At 42.0% G+C, this 17,179-nt stretch overlaps 1 protein-coding gene across 1 annotated transcript in view; it reads right to left on the bottom strand.

Annotated features, from left to right (window-relative positions):
• The window catches only part of LOC147030183 (receptor-type tyrosine-protein phosphatase N2-like), a 345,865-nt gene that overhangs the window by 196,039 nt on the left and 132,647 nt on the right, over positions 1 to 17,179 (bottom strand). Inside the window, exons 3-4 of the mRNA XM_085872166.1 lie at positions 16,752 to 16,794; positions 15,653 to 15,700 (exon numbers count right to left, since the gene is read on the bottom strand). Of these exons, the coding sequence (XP_085728292.1) occupies positions 15,653 to 15,700; positions 16,752 to 16,794 (91 nt within the window). The remainder of the gene's footprint in view (positions 1 to 15,652; positions 15,701 to 16,751; positions 16,795 to 17,179) is intronic.

Genomic DNA, 17,179 nt, shown 5'->3' on the forward strand with positions numbered 1-17,179 from the left:
CCAAATACTCTGGAATAAGTGTAAAATTACAGTTCGCTGAGCTTACTCGACAAAATAAGATGTCGGTTATTAATTTACAAGGAATTTCGGGTGCAATAAAAGGTCATTTGACCCATCAAACATTCATTACAGCCCAATCTCAGAACTCATGACTGATTTATTTTGTCTGAGCAAGCTAACAGATGTGCAAAAACCCAAGAAGATAAAAATGGCAGCAGGAGGGGAACTTTTATCTAATAGTCTTTCTTTCTTTCAAACACCATGCAACATGTTATCACATCATTGATGAATGGGTTAATATTCTCACCACGCACCTGCACCTCTTAATGCACATTCGTTCACTTCTTGCCATCTGCTATCTGATTAAATATGCTCTTTGAAGTTACAACAATGAGATTTCATTACAGATAATGAATGAAATTCGCTGATGCCTCACTACTCCGACATATAATTCTTCCATCACCATCAAGTTTCGCATTTGCTCGAAATCAGACACCATTGCACATTCACTGATGCCACACCATGGGCTGGCACTTGTGTGCAATATCCAAGCATACTGTTAGTACTCGTATAAAGCAAACCTGAAAAAGCAAAAGGGAAGCCTCAAAGTTCAGTGGAGTTGAGCAGGTTTGTAGCTAAGCATCGTTTCTAACGTCTTCGAGTTGCATTTATTGCATGGCTTTCAAAGATAATACTCTGCAGGTGATATATATATATATATATATATATATATATATATATATATATATATATATATATATATATATATATATATATATATATATATATAATTTTATATTGAGCTCTATTGACAGAACATACTGTAGTTCCAACTGTACATGATGAGCTGGAAGAATAGCATAGAGGTATAACCTCTAAAGATAAATAGCGTAGAGGTATAACCCCCGAAGATAACTGGCCTTGATTTGAATCTTGGCCCAGCTAGAAACTGTCACCAAAGTGTTTCGCATGCAAGGTGGGCCATCAATGTGTATGCCCTCCCTCAGATGGACATTAAGCTGGGCATCCCGTCTACCAGCATTAACTTGTGGATGTTAAAGATCCCATGTTGGCTTTAGTCAAGAGTAGGTGAGTTATCGCTGGTACGCTGATGAAATGATAAATTCCTATTGGAATGTGCAGGGCATGGCTGTGCCACAGTATAGATAATAATCAGAAACATGGCTGTGCCTCAATAATCAGAGGTATGGCTGTGCCTCAGTGATGATGCAACCATCAAGCGGAATTCAGAATTCAATAGCACTCCAAATTGCATCCGTGAACAACTGTACACTATGACATCACAGAACGCATGTAACAACTTGTTTGTACAAAAGTAGCAGAAGTGTTTATTTTGTGCCACACTGTTGAAGATATTGGAGCCCAAATATATTTCTTGTGCACAGAAAAATGCTTGAGCTCATAACTTGACCAATTCCATAATATTGTTACGTTTGAGGGGGGGTATGCATTCAAAGGGTATTAGGATGCTTAATTAGGTATGCCATGCTGTTTGAGTGTACCAGGAATCTCGATGTAATAAGTAGCAATTCAGTGGTGATAAGTTGTCTAGTAAATGTCAATTTCTTCAAGGGGGAAATGATAATTGTCACGTAATTAGATAGGGACACGGGATAGGGTAAGTGTGTCTGCGTAAACCCCTTTTAGTAGTCCCTGGAGGCTTGCTGTGACGTCACAGGACAGTGCTGCGGATGGCTCCGCCCCGTGATCACGATTGGCGGAAGGCGACGGCGCAGGGCCAATAAAACGGCTGGATTGGAAGTGACGAGGACGGGAGGATAAAAAGGTTCTGTTCGGGGTCGAAAAGGAAGAGGAAGAAGATCGGGACAGAAAAACTGTTCTGGTGGAGGTTGTTGTGCTGGGAGCGTGCTGTGTTGTTGCGCCGATTCGAGCCTGGTTTTCATCGTGTCTCGAGGCCTTCCTGAGCCTCGTGCCTCACCTTGGTTGGCTCTGGGGTTCTGCTGGCTCGGAGTACGGGGTCGAACAGCGGGCGGACCTGCCTCCCTCTCCTGCTCGCAACTTGGCGCCAGAACTGGTTCCCTGGCGGCTGTGAGCGGACTTGGGCCGACACCAGGAGGTCGACAGTATCACGGTGTCTCCTGCCCCTGACGAGCGCAACGCCAGCTCGTCCGGCGCCAATCCAGGGACTGTTGCGTGTGCACCACGGACCAGCCTGACCACCAGGACCAGCTACATTGTGTGTGTGTGTGTGTGTGTGTGTGTGTGTGTGTGTGTGTGTGTGTGTGTGTGTGTGTGTGTGTGTGTGTGTGTGTGTGTGTGTGTGTGTGTACCTGGCGCCTTAGAGGGTTTGAGATTTGTATATTCATTGGAATTGTCTGTGTTTTCCCCACGCCCGAACCCACACCACCATCCCGTCGAATCGCCCCGGATCCCTCCTCTTGCCGAGTCTTGTTATTTCTGGTTAGAGGAATAAACGTTATCAACTCAGTGAAAAGCGACTCGTGCCACCTTCCTCGTCCCGTTTGCGGTAGAGCGATTAGAACCGCCATCTTTGGGTTGTGGAGGATAAACCGCCTCCATCGTTTCGGCTCATTCTACGTTAGCGGGACTGTTCAAGTCCAGTGAACGTCACAATATTTTCATTTATGTCCACTTAATAAATGGTATGAACATGTCACTTAGGCCTAAGTCACATTTGCTCTACGGCGAGGATACGGCGGCCGTATGCCCTCTGAATTGACAGAAACGTGTGGTGGCCGCAGAGTTTCTGAGGTGGCCTCAGGGTGGCCCTACGCCGTATGGCTATATCTTACAGGCCGTAAGGTCGCCGTGGAATTATAACGCGGAGTTATAACTTTTTTCATTTCTACATTCGCCGTAGCAATTTGACAAGCCGAAAAAAAAAAAACTGGTAAAAAAAAAAATTAACCCATTCGTTACCGTCCGTCTGGCCGCACATTCGCCTTAGCCCCCCCCCCCCCCGCTGCGGTCCCCCTGCGGTCGCCTTGCGTCTGCCTTGAAAATTCTATGGCCGCCGCAGGAACGCCCTCAGGTCACCGTGCGACATCAAATCAAAGACCGTACGGCAACCCCACGTTTTCGGTCTCCACAATTTATAAATACGCCGTGCAGCTCCCCGAAATATAAAAACATATGTGACTGCTACATTGTGTGACCATGGAAATACTGCGGCCGCCATATAATTGCTAGTGGCCATAGATTTTGGAGACCCCACGGCCGCCGTGGCAAATGTGACCTTGGCCTAAGGAAGAAAAATCACATGCATTTCACAGCCAATTACAAACCGATTAGATGTCCCAAAAGCAATTTCCATGGAAATTACTGGGAAATTCACTGGAGTTGCATTTCCGGCTTTATTTCTGAAGATTGCGTCCAATAACCGCCGAAGCTGCGCTGTGAGCAACAATGGCCGTCTGCCATACGAGCACAGCCTCTGCATCACTGCCCATCAACCAGGAGGTGGGATTGCAGTTGTGCATAATAATAATCCAAAACAAAGCCCTTCCGACCCGACAAATGCAACAAAGCATTAAATGTGGTGTGTGCATGTGCACCGCTTTGCCTCTGACCTGGATGGCGTCAGCAGGGCATACTCGAGTCTATTTTAAAGACAGCATTTTTTAAAAAAGGATTACAAATCCCTAATCAATTCACTCTCGCTAATCAATTACTCAAGTGGCTAGGATTATAAACAAAAAAGGGGGATTCTCATGTTCTTGCAAAAATAATCCCAGCCACCAAGGGTGATTGATTAGATGAGAGCTGATTGGTTATTCCCTCTAGTCACAGGTGAGAGACGTTTACCCTCCAGTCACAAGGTCTTATTTTCATTTATATGTTTAGCTATTGATATTGCACATGGTACATGCTTAGGAGCATCAGTGTTGTGGATTTCTGTCCACACTGCCTCTGCTGACTTGCCAAAAAAGTGATGGAACTTGTCCGGCAGCTGAGGGGTTATGCATTGGGATTCTTATGTATGTACTACTTGCGCATGTTTTGCAGCTGTAGAGGAACTCGGGTGGAGTTTGACAACAGCAAAGGGCTTACATTGCGCAACTTTATCTTGATGCTTTATGCATCTTTCTTCAGCTGGAAGAGCATGGAAGGAATCAATGTATCTATAATCCAAATCACCTTTGGTAATTGATGAGGTGAGAACTAATTGGTTATTCCCTCCAGCCACCGAGAAATCACTGCCATCTTTTCGCTCTGCATAGCTCTGAGGGTTCATAGCTGCCACTGATGTACATTTAAAAAGACTTAAGAACACATCTTTTATCATTAGAGGTACCATTTTGAGGAAACAAAGGAACATTTTTATAACTGCTCAGGTCAGGTCAGGAATGGGAGCATGCGCAAGAGCAGCGCATTGCTGTGTCCACTTTCCGCCGGTAATCGAGGGGCCTCCATCTGGCCATCCCCCAGGCAGATACCTGGCCCATTCCCATCTCCTTGAGATGCTGATCAACTTGCTGCAACCAGGAGGCACGTGGTCAGCCAATTGACCGACTCCACTCATGAGGCTTCCTCACTTAGAGAATCTGGTGGGCAGGATCAGCGTTAGGAAAATGAGCAACATGTCCATTAAGTTGCAGCTGATGCTCATGGACTATGCAGGAAAGAAATCAATATTGAGTCTCTCTCAGCAACCGCTTGTTGGACACAAGATACAACCAGCGAGAGCCAATGATTCTCCAAATAGACCTGATACCAATTCGTCTCCATCTCAGATCCCTGATCAGAGTCCAAGTCTCACATTCGTAGAGCAAGACTGGAAGCACAAAGGACCTGAAGACTCGGACTTTCGTCCTCCTGCACAGGTACTGACAGTGCCACACACCATGATCCAGTGAACCCATCACTCCCCAGGCCTGACCCAGATGTGTCTTGATCTCTGGCTCACAGCGAGCAGAGACATGAATATCATTGCCAAGGTAAGTGAATTTATCCGTGACCTAAGCACCCTCACCACAAACGGGTACAGAAAGGATAGCAGCATCCAATCTGTCAATGAAAGCCTGGACATTATTTTTGACCCAGGAAACCCATAATCCCAGCAGTTCTGACTCCTTATTCAGCACCTAGAGGGACCCAAAAGAATATCCAAAGTCTCCACAAAGATGACTTCATAGTCTGTGAAATCAAGGTCAAAGATCTCGTCATTCCCAAACAATGCACCGCAGCTTGATCTCTCTGACATCCTCCCCAGAATCCAGTCCATAGAAGTGTTGAAAAGAGTGTGGACCAGTACACAACCCTGATGAACTCGAGTAACAACTGGAAATAAGTCAAAGATGGTATCACCACATCTCATAGCACTCTCAGTACCAGAGTAGAGTCCAGACATCAAATAGATCAGTTTTGCTGGCACCCCACGAAGACCAAGAATCCTCCAGAGGGAATCCTGATTCACTGCATCGTATACTTTGCAGAGATCAACATAGGCTGCAAGCAACCCCTGCTGAAACTCTCATTTGCATTCGGGGAGGACCGGGAAAGAGCAAGGATACGGTCAATCATTGACCTCTTTGGTGTAAAGCCTGACTGCTCTTGGCACTGGTGCTCAAGCAGATGGTGGCGAAACCCATCAAGAATTATCCGAGAAAAGTCCTTGCCCAGCAGTGAGAGTTGCGTCACCCCTTGGTAGTTGTTGCCGTCCTGACAATCACCCTTCCCTTTCCAGAGAGGGACAACAAGGCCCCTCTTCCAGTCAGTTGGGATGATGCCTGTGTTCCAGGCAGAGCACAAAACTGCATGCAACGACACGAGTGCAGCATTTCCACCAGTCTTGAGAAGTTCATCATGGATGCCACAGATCCCAGGAACTTTACCCCATTTCAACCGGTTCACCATAGCCTGCGTTTCCACAAATGAAGGTGGACCACAGTTGATTGAATGGTCAGCAATAGGGATAGTAACAACCCTGACATTCAACTCCAAAGCTGTCGTTTGTTCAGAAAGTTGTTCAAATATTGTTTCAACGATCTGAAAACAATCAAATATTGTTCAGAAAGTTCTTCCCAACACTGTTGCAGAAGTTCCCACAAAAGTGTTGCACTTGTAGGTTGCTTTGCTTTCACCCTTCTGTCCAATTCATCCCAAACCACCTCGATGGGGTTTAAGTCAGGAGACTGTGCTGGCCATTCCATGATTTGAAGCCTACTGTCTTGGTCTTTTCTTCAAAGGTAGTTCTGACATTGCTTGGAGGTATGTTTTGGGTTGTTATCTTGCTGAAGGATGAACCCTGACCAACAAGGCATAGACCAGAGTGTATTACAAATTTGATTCATCCGTCCATAAGACCTTCTTCCAGTTTTCAGTAGTCCACTGGCGGTGCTTCATGGCCTTGGCAAGCCTCTTTTTCTTATTTTGCTATCTTAAGGCGCTGTCACACCTTGACGATTTAGCCAGCAATGGCAACGTATAGAAATGTATGTAAAACGTTGGTGTATGCTGAAATTTTGATGTTTTTTTTAAAGTTTTGGTCGTATTCATAACGTGTTGGTCGTATGCATAACATATTAGTAACGGGCACAGAACGTTTCGTTGTCTCATAGATAACTTATACCAACGAATGCTTAGCCTGTTGTCGGCGTTCACAACCTATGTCCAACGATAGTTTAACTTAGGCATAGCACGCTGCACGTATCGCTGACGAACTCGTGGCATAACCTGTTAAAAACCTGCCGCACGCTGATTTAAATCATAACTGCCTGAGAATTGGAAGTATCAACCACGCAGTCACACCTTGATGATTTAGCCAGCGTATGCCGACGTATGAAAAATGTGTCTAAAACGCTGGCACACGTCGAATACGGTATGGGTAAGTTGTGTATACATTAAGAGCACGCTGAAAAACGATGAAGTACGCTGTCATATTTCGTGGTACGTTTAGTACGCCGTGAAATTTCAAGCATGCTGAAAATTTTACGACGTACTCGCCGTATGGCTCACACGTTCCGCTACGCTGGGAATAAGTTGTAGGCATGTTCTGCGATCGTTGACACACGTCGACACAAGTTCCTTGTAAGTTACTCATAAGTCAAAACAGGTAGAGGTAATGTTAAGCATACCCGAAACTTATTTTCTCCGTCAAGGCACATTTTCTTTTTTTCTCCTTGGCTCCGTGAAGGCACGTGACAAAATATCTGGTTTTTTTTTTTTGTTTTTTTTTTAGTCTCACGAATTTTAAAATATATTCGGACATTTGCTTTTAAGTTTCGACGTCGACGTGACAATATCCTCAAACAGAAAATATTTACAGAGGAGGAACTAAGAATAAGACATGAGCAAACTGAAGAGGCAATCGGACGTGACGTAACGGCACGTGACGAAATATCGGAAGTTATTGTTGTTGTTTTTTTTAACGCTGCCAATACGCCATAAAACAGTAGCTGTAAATTAGAAACACGTTCAGTAAGTTCTGTGGTCGTCCGGAAGACGTCAATCAAATACGTCTACATATGTCAATATGCGTTGGAGGTACGTTACACATAGGTTCAAAGCACGTTACTCATAGGTTAGAAATAAGATTTGGGTACGCTAATCATTACCTCGACGAGTTTCGACTTATGAGTAACTTACAAGTAACGTGCCTCGACGTGTGTCAACGATCGCATAACGTGCCTCAACGTGTGTGTAACGATTGTGTAACGTGCCTACAACACTTTACTCATAGGTTATAAATAAGTTTCGGGTACGCTAATCATTACCTCAACGTGTTTCGACTTATGAGTAACTTACAAGTAACGTGTGTCGACATGCGTCAACGATCGCATAACGTGCCCAAACTTATGGCCAGCGTAGCGGAACGTGCGAGTCATACGCTGGCATACGTCGCAAAATTTCAGGCATGCTAAAATTTGAGGACAACCGCAAAGTACAACAATGAAAGCCAGCGTACAACGACATATGGCAGTGTTTTTCAGCATGCTCTTAACGTATACAAACTTACCCATAACGTATTCGACGTGTGCCGGCATTTCAGCCCAATTTTGCATACGTCAGGCATACGTTGGCTAAATCGTCAAGGTGTGACAGGGCCTTTAGCAATGGCTTTCTTACTGCCACTTGACCTGTCAAACCTGCAGCTCGAAGTCTTCTCTTCACAGTTGAAACGGAGAGTTCCTTACTTCGACCAGTGTTAAGCTGTGCTTGAAGCTGCTGTCCTGTGAGCCGCCCATCACGCAAGCTGTTGACTCTCAGAAACTTGTCTTCTGATTTTGTTGTGGCTTTGGGTCTGGCAGACCTCTTCCTGTCAGAGTTTACTCCAGTTTCTAAGTGCCTTTTGATGGTGTAGGAAACTATACTCACTGACACCTTGGCTTACTTTGCAATTTCTCTAAAAGGAAAGACCAACATTTTTAAGGGTTATAATGTTCTATCTGTCTTCCTTTGTTAATTGTCTTTTTCTCACCATTATAATAGCAATATACTACTTCATGCAGTACAACACAGTCTGTTTCAACACTGCTTTTATACAGACAAAGGGTTTGTAACTAATCAACAAAAGTTGGGACACCTGGAGCAATTGTTTGTATCAACTTTCAAGACTTAATTTACTTCCATTGCTGCAGAACAGCTGCATTTGCTAACCCTTTACTTGTTCCCTGAAAATGGCCTTTTTTAACAACTCTGAAATTTACATTATTTTTCAGTTTTTGGTAACCTCAACTTTTTTTTAACCTCTGGTAGTTTACCGCTTCGCTTTGTACCATTTCAGGTTATTCACTGGACTTGAACTGCTTAAACTTCAGAAAACTGAAAAATGGGGGTGTTCTAAAACTTTTGACCAGTAGTGTAGGCCTCCTTGTCCTCCTTCAGTTCACATCCAGCTTTATGCCTCAACTCCCTAAACAGCTCAGCTCTGCCATTAAGCCTGGCCCTATGACTCTGATCAATAGAATCAAGTGACCCTCGAGACAAAATTCTTGTTCGCCCCCCCCGGTGAGTTCCAAGACATCCACCGGCAACATCAAGGATGGTATTGAAGGCGCTCCACAACCCTTCAGGTTTTCCCAAAGCACCCTGACCCCCAAAATCCCCACTCAGCCTGTTCGCAAACTCCTCGGCTACCCTCTCATCCTTGAGCTTGCCAACATTCAGCCTCGACTGGGATGGCAACATTCTCCCGGATTTAAGCTGCAACTTTGGAGTTGCTTCAACAAGCCTGTGGTCAGTATTGAGGAACTGAGCACTCCTGAAGACCCTGCAGTTCTGCATCATCCTCCAATGACCATCAACAAGCACATGGTCAATCTCCTTTGCCATACCACCAGCATTGGGATACCAAGTCCAGTGATGAGCCTGTGAGAGCTGAAACCATGAACAGAAACCATAACAGCCATTCCATTCGTGACTGACGTGACATTTCTACAACAAAAGGCTCAGATACTCCAACTGGTTTTTAGTAGAGGATCAGTCATATCATCAAATTGCACTCTTACATGATCCAAAAGTGCAGGAATACTGACAGTCCCAAGGTGTCTTTTCTCATGGAGTTGTGGGCAATAGAACCTCGTGACTGACATGACAGCTACAATTGGCAATTCCTCGAGTACCTTACTTGAAATTCAAAATCGTAGGAGGCCCTGCAAGCGAGAACCCTGGGGATGTAATATGATTATCCTTTATGTTCAAACATTATTTACGTCTCTAGATTGTAATTGTAGTGTTCACGATTTAGCAGAAGGGGGGCTTTAGAAAATGTGACTGACATGACCAGTGCATCCTTTTTCCTTATTACTCCACAATTTGTTGATATTGGTTCTAATTTCAATGTTTTACACACATATATACATGGATGTTATCGTTCAGAAAATGTATTAGGTAATAAAATTTGTTTATCCATTTATTTATCATTTATTTTCCAACAATTAAATGCAATGGGTACTGCCACGTCACAAAAACCGCCTGTTATCAAGAAGAGGCTAGAAACACGGAACATTGGTAAATCAGTAATGTGCTGCATATTACGACGCAAAACTTAAAACTTGTATATATTTTGTCAACCTTCTGGTATACACACTGAAATTGAATCATGGTGGATATACTAAACAGCTGCAGTCGTCCGTTTGAGTATAGTACAGTAATCCAGCTTTTCAAAACTTGAGCATTTTTGGTCAACATGTCAATGCTGAGTTCGAAGGTATAAGCTATTTCACTGTTTCAGGGACTGTTCGCACCGAAAACATGAAAACTCAGATTGAATACGGTCAAAGTTCTTCACCGTAAATGGGTTGTGTCCTTCCATCTGCACAGGCCCCGGCAAATATCCAGCGTGGAGAAACACATTCTAGATCATCGGTTCGTGGCCAGGTGAAAGTCCCTTGAAAAGTTTGTTTGAGAAACTTGATTCGATAATGTTTACCGGCTACAGACTTGCAATGACATGCATTCACCATTCTACCGATGAAATACGTGGGTGGATCATCATAATAGATGCAGTAATAGGAGTGTTTCTCCATTCGAACTGGTTGTGAAACTGATCCCAGAGTGATGCATACTCATATGTCGTTTCTCTTTTTCCCCATTTTTGCGAACCGTGACAACGTCTCTCTTTCCCGGACACATTCTGCTGACATCACCGCGAATATAAAACGCCTCAACTTTTGTCACAGTGGCATTTGGTATTCGACTCATTCGGCTCTTCATATTGGGCCATTTCATGGAGACTTTGAAATCATCGGCCAACTTTCGGATTAGTGCCTTTTTCTTTCTCGGACTCTTAGGAAGTAACGTTTTAACCCGATTTGTTGCTCGATTCAGCTGACAGCTCGATGAATAAACAACTGGGCTGTCCTGTATCTGATGAGGAGTTGACTGAGCAGTGACTTCGGTGGCTGTCACCTATTCAGCAGTGGCTGCAGCGAGTCGCTGTCGATGGCGTCGTTGTCGTTCACGATCTTTATCTCGTTTTGATTTCAATGCCCCCTCAGATTCCTCGCAAAGCGCTCTCTGCTTTTGTCTGTATTTCTGGGCATAGTCTGCCCCCTTTGCTTAATACGCTCGGTATGTTTCATCGTTCTTTCAGTTTGATGCGTCGTTTCTGCTGCCGTTTCTTTGCCAACAGCGACTTGGGAGCCATTGCAAACCTGAGAGTTCACAAAGTTAATATCTAATGTAAATGTTATACACACTTGTATACATATCCATATCTATATGTATTATTATAATATGGTCATACATATTTCGACACATCATTATTTCGTAGCCCCTCAGACATCAGTGCAAACTTGTCACGTCAGTCATGTGACAACATTCAAACAAGGTCCGCCAACAACCCCTTTCTGGTAAAACTACCAAAATCATAAATCACTGCTCACCTTCACTCTTTCATTCCTCTTTTTTCCCGCCTTTGGAATAAACTACCTCACTCTATTCTTTCCCATTCTTCCCTCCAGGCTTTCAAAACAGCTGTTCACCACCACCTCTTATCATCCCCCATCCAAATCCTCGATCTTTTTTACCCCCGATAATCCACCCAAGCCCACTTCCTTCAATTCCCCTGCTTTCCTTCCTGAAAGTCCCTGTAATGTCCATCTTCTCTTCCTCATGTTCCCCATCCCATCCCTCTCCCTTCCACAGATCTCTTAATGCGTCTGTTCCCCACTGTTTTGTCCCTCCCACTCCCGCCCCTCTTGTCTCGTGCCCCCTTGCTGTGCATTGTGTGTTAGCTCTCATACGAGCCTCGATAAGGTATACAAAAAAAAAAAAATCAAAAATGGCATTCATTGCAGCGGGTGTAAAACCTCTACCCATACATACAATAGCTGGCACTTGATACACCTACGAAATATACAAATCAATTCCAAAAAATCCAGTTTCACCACAGAATGAAAACCTTACCTGAATTTGTGACTGATGTGACAGCGCCAATGAGAAATATTAAATCTGCTTCGTTCAGTACTGGACAGTCGGAGACGTTTCCGGTTGATTTTGTATTATGTGCAGACCCCTACTTTCGTCATTGAAACAATGGCTGACTCACTGGCTGATGCAATACCAGCAGAAAATTTCATTTGAAAGGGTTACCAAATTGGTTGAAAAAAATGCGTTTTTTTCACGCGCTATAGTGTCTGTCCACGTGGTCCGTTTTCGACAAAAATTGGAATTCTGGTAATTCAAGTATTGATGATTTCATTGGTTTAGAAATTTTTTTTCCTGTGTGCAAGTTATATTTTTGGGTCCAGTGCAACAGTTACGTGGAATGGCTGTGAACCAGCCACCCTAAGTCCATGACTTCTTGCAAAGTCAAGGAACCTAGTCCTATTCTGGTTCAAATCACAATTCAAATGAACAAAAATGCATATTTTGTTCGCAGCGATCGCGGCAGTGGTCTAATATACACTGCCGAATGAAGGTACGTTCTCATCACGCAGAGGAAAGAAAATTGTGGCCTATTATAAATAAATAAATAAAAAAAAACAGTTTTTGTTCTCACCAGACTTTTCAAGGCTTATAAACAAACTGATGAACATGTAATTTAAATATTATGTGAAATCAATAAATATTAAAATTGGCTTGGTCTTGAAATGCCTCCGTCCATAAATAATTAGATGGGAGGCCGCTGGGGAAATTCCCAAGAGATATTTATTTTGCACATGTACACTTTAAAGAAGTTATGTACATGTGCACTTTAAAGTTATGTATAAAACGTACACTTGCGTATACTCAACATCACTTCTGAGTTTATGTGCATTTTAATAACAAAAACAACATGTTGAAAACTGAACAAGTTATGTTTTCATTACAACGAAAATAATCACGATTAATATTTTAAGTCTTTAATTCAGAAACCTCCTTTTGTCAGCATTTTGTGTGCACTGTATGCTGTCATGATGTCCAGGGGTGTGTTCAGTTTCCAGGCCAGCCGTTCCTTATGAACAGTTTTGAATGGACTTGCTTGAGTGCTTAAGCCACTTGGCGAGCACTCCTCCCTCAGGGCAGATTTTGACGTGACACGTGGTAAGTTTTTTGAGGTGATGAGGCAAGTTAGAGGTTTGCGGAATCAAAAGCGGGTTTTTATTTTCATGTTTTGTTTTTCCAAACGTGGATAAAAAAAACCTGTGAAAATTCCTTTATGGGAGGAGGGAGGGGGTATGAGGAGGCAGGCAAAAGGGTGGGAATTTGGAGGGAGGGGGGGTTGGTGGAAGGAGGGAGGGGAAGGGGTGAGAGTCCGGAGGGAGCAGGGTGGGAGCAGGCAGGGGCAGTGGTGTGAGGAGGGAGGGGAATGTGTGGGTGGCGGGACCTGGCATAGCCCAGCAACGGCGGGTACCCCGCTCGTAACATATGTATATGTATATATATATATATATATATATATATATATATATATATATATATATATATATATATGTATATGTATATATATATATATATATATATATATATATATATATATATATATATATATATATATATATATATATATATATATATATATATATATATATATATATATATATATATATATATATATATATAGGGTCGCTGAAATAGGTGACCCTTATTGTCAGTAATTCTGCTGGGTTGCCGAAATAGGTGACCCTTATTGTCAGTAATTCTGTCTGTTTGGATGTTTGTTCGTTTGTCATCAGCATAATTGGTAGTAAACGTGGGCCGATTTTGACCAAACTCGGGTGGTAGGTACATCTTATGACCTTGTGCTTTGGAAATTGTGATGGTTGCTTGGGACGCTTTGGTTCCCCAGCAACAACCGAAAAACCTTCAAAATCTGTACCGTTCACGCGACATCAATTCCGAAAGCCATTATCCCACGTAGCGTTATGAAATTTGGCACAAATGATTGACAGGTGATGCTCTATCAAATATATTCCGGTTTTTGTGATATATGGAATACTTTACCCGCAGCAACCCCTACAATTAGGGTATGCGCGAAAATTGAAGGCCCCCGAGCGACCAGGTGAGTGCATCGATACGAATGAAACTTTGCAGGTTCATGGTACTCAATGAGTACTACAACTTTGCCTCAGGACATCTTGACCGATTTCGCTTAGGTCAGGGGTTAAAGGTCAATTAGTGCAAAAATCGATAATATGCGAGAGCTGGAGGTGCCTTCGCGCCAAATGCTACTCCTCCTTGGATTATGGTCGGATGGTCATGAAAATTCACACTAATCGTCTGGAATACATTGTGCACAAACGATCAAACTGGATTTTCGATTTAGATCTTTGTTCACCCACAGCACCCCCTCAAACTTTGGGGATTTCCAATTTCAAACCGCATTTTCGGTACTTTTCATTCAAATGGATACCGAGTAGTTATCAGTCGATGGAACTCGATGAGATTTGATACGCATAATCTTAAGGTGATTCCCCATCCGCGATATGACATCCATTTTGCTCTATATCTTATAGTTTCCATGCTCGGCGACCCATCGCCGCCTACCAGCTTGTGTGTGTGTATATATATATATATATATATATATATATATATATATATATATATATATGTATATATATATATGTATATATATATATATATATGTATATATGTATATGTATATATATATATATATATGTATATATATATATATATATATACATATGCCTGGTGTTGGCTTAATGGTTAAGGTAGTGGGCTTGGCATCCTAGGGTCCTGAGTTCAAATCCCGCTCAGCTGTTGAATTAACACCAGGTGGGGTTGACTCTGCCTGTTATCCTTCTGAGGTCGGCAAAATGAGTGCCAGCATGCTGGTATACTGTGTCGGAGTGGCGACCCGTCCAGGATTGTTCCCAATAGCCAAGGAGACTGCTTCGGCGGCACCAACGCTCTGCACAGAGTATGGTCCTAATGGATGGATATATATACACAAGTGTGTGTGTATGTGTATGTATATATATATATATATATATATATATATATATATATATATATATATATATATATATATATATATATATATGTCTAGAGTCTGGTTGTTGCTTATACAGGATATATATCCACCCCCTGGGCCAATTTCCCCGAAAATTGCTGCACCACATTATATTCACACATCGAAGGTCAACATCACAATAAAAATTTTCATTTCTTCATCAAATTCATGTAAAAAACATGACATAACGATGCTTTGGCCGATCGAGAATCATATGTTGGGTGCATCGAGCGCATCAATGTCAGAAGGTGATTCTCTTCCAGGAATAGAATCAAATGCATTAAAGTGTTTATATTCTGTGTGGTGTCCACAATCTCCATGGGTCAACACTGAGTGCAAGGAGGGGAGGGGTCGCATGCTCCTGCATAACCTTTCCCAAGGAATGAAGAACAAATTTGTCCCATCAATGCCATGTTGCACTCCTGAATTGTATTTTGCTGCAGCAGCAAACAATATTTTTGAAATTTTCCAAAAGGCTGAATAACCCGATCTTGATCGGGTGAACCAACTTGTCTGTCTGTATGTATGTATGCATGTATGCATGTATGTATTCCTTGGGCACATACATGCCTACATATATCCATAACTACATACATACATGGATACACTTGAGTAAACTGCTGAAAATATTAGCCTGAGAATGCACCCGATTGAAAACGCTATCTCCAACCCACGTACATGTCAAAAATGGAAAGTTTACAGAACGTTTTGGGTTTTGTTCATGGGAGTGAAAATTATCTCTGAACTTACCATCAATACAAATATCTGGGTGTCTGCATCGCCTGTCCTGCAGACAGCCTGAGAAAGACAGACATATGACAGTACATCAGCTATCACTCCACCTTGCCTTACATCATCATAAAGTTAATGCTGCTAACAAATAGAATCATGGAAACAATATGAAAAAAAACAACATCTCTGGTTGATCAGTTCGTCCATGACCTAACAAAGGAAGTGTGTATGTATGTATATATATATATATATATATATATATATATATATATATATATATATATATATATATATATATATATATATATATATATATATATATATATATATATATATATATATATATATATATATATATCAGGAGACTTCAGTTAAATGGTTAAAATTATTGTTCTAAGGAGAAAGATTCGTCAAAATTCTTGTTGAAAAATAGTAGTAAATGACCATTTCTGTTCATGTCAATGATTGGTTTTCTGTCACTCCGTGAACTTGATGATCAAGTATTTATTGTGGACAGTCATAAGAATAAGAGCCTTTTTTATGAATTTCCAGTGATGGATGAGAAGGAAAATTCACGTTATTTTGCTGCCATATGCCACCGATGAATTCCACCTGTATTGCAACTAAATGCCCTTGGATAATAATAAATTATCACCAAAAAATAACGAAAAATAAAATTATTGAAGTGTGAAAAATTAAACAAGGGAAAGCATAAGGAAACTAAAAGGGCACTCGGAGAGCACTTAGTCCACCACGCAATTCCTGATCCAGCAGAACATATTGTGCCCAAGAACATTTTGAAATACCATGCCATATCTAGTTTTTAGCCCCATCACTCAATGGTGAAGAATGACTTTATAAATTAAAAAAACAAATTCTCGTATCCGGATCCAGATTCGGATCTTCACCAAAATCAAATCTATTCATCCTTGTCACATACCCAACCTTTCTACCAAGTTTCGTCCGAATATGTCCACAACTTTTTGAGCTATCGTGCTGCAGTATATATAATTTTTGGCCCGATCTCTCAATGGTGAAGAATCACTTAAAAATATTCTAGTCGCCGGATCCAGATCTTCAGCAAAATCAAATCAGTTCTTATTTGTCACACACCTACCTGCCCACCAAATTTCATTGGATCCATCACTATTTGAGATATCCTGCACACAAACAAACAGACATACAGACAGGGGTGAAAACATAACCTCCTTCCACCTTCGGTGACAGAGGTAATGAGTGAATGTAAATCTTAGAACATAAGAAGGAGGTAATAAAAATAAAAAGAACAACATAAGTTTTTATATTATAAGGCTGATTTAAGTGAGATGTAGAAAAATGTTAAAGTATATATACGTCTCATCTGGTTTCGAATCTTGACCCAGCTATAAACTTTCACCCTGGTGTTTCACATACAGAACGACACATGAAAATGTGAGTCGGCCAGTGTCTCGTCTGCCAGCACTGGTCATTGCTGGATATTAACATCCGACAGTGAATTTCACAAAGATTAGGAGAATTATTGCCATGACCCTGAATAAATTCCTG

The sequence above is a fragment of the Eptatretus burgeri genome, chromosome 3 (genome assembly GCF_056783735.1).
Source record: "Eptatretus burgeri isolate ZD-2024b chromosome 3, Ebu_testis_v1, whole genome shotgun sequence".
Classification (NCBI taxonomy): domain Eukaryota; kingdom Metazoa; phylum Chordata; class Myxini; order Myxiniformes; family Myxinidae; genus Eptatretus; species Eptatretus burgeri.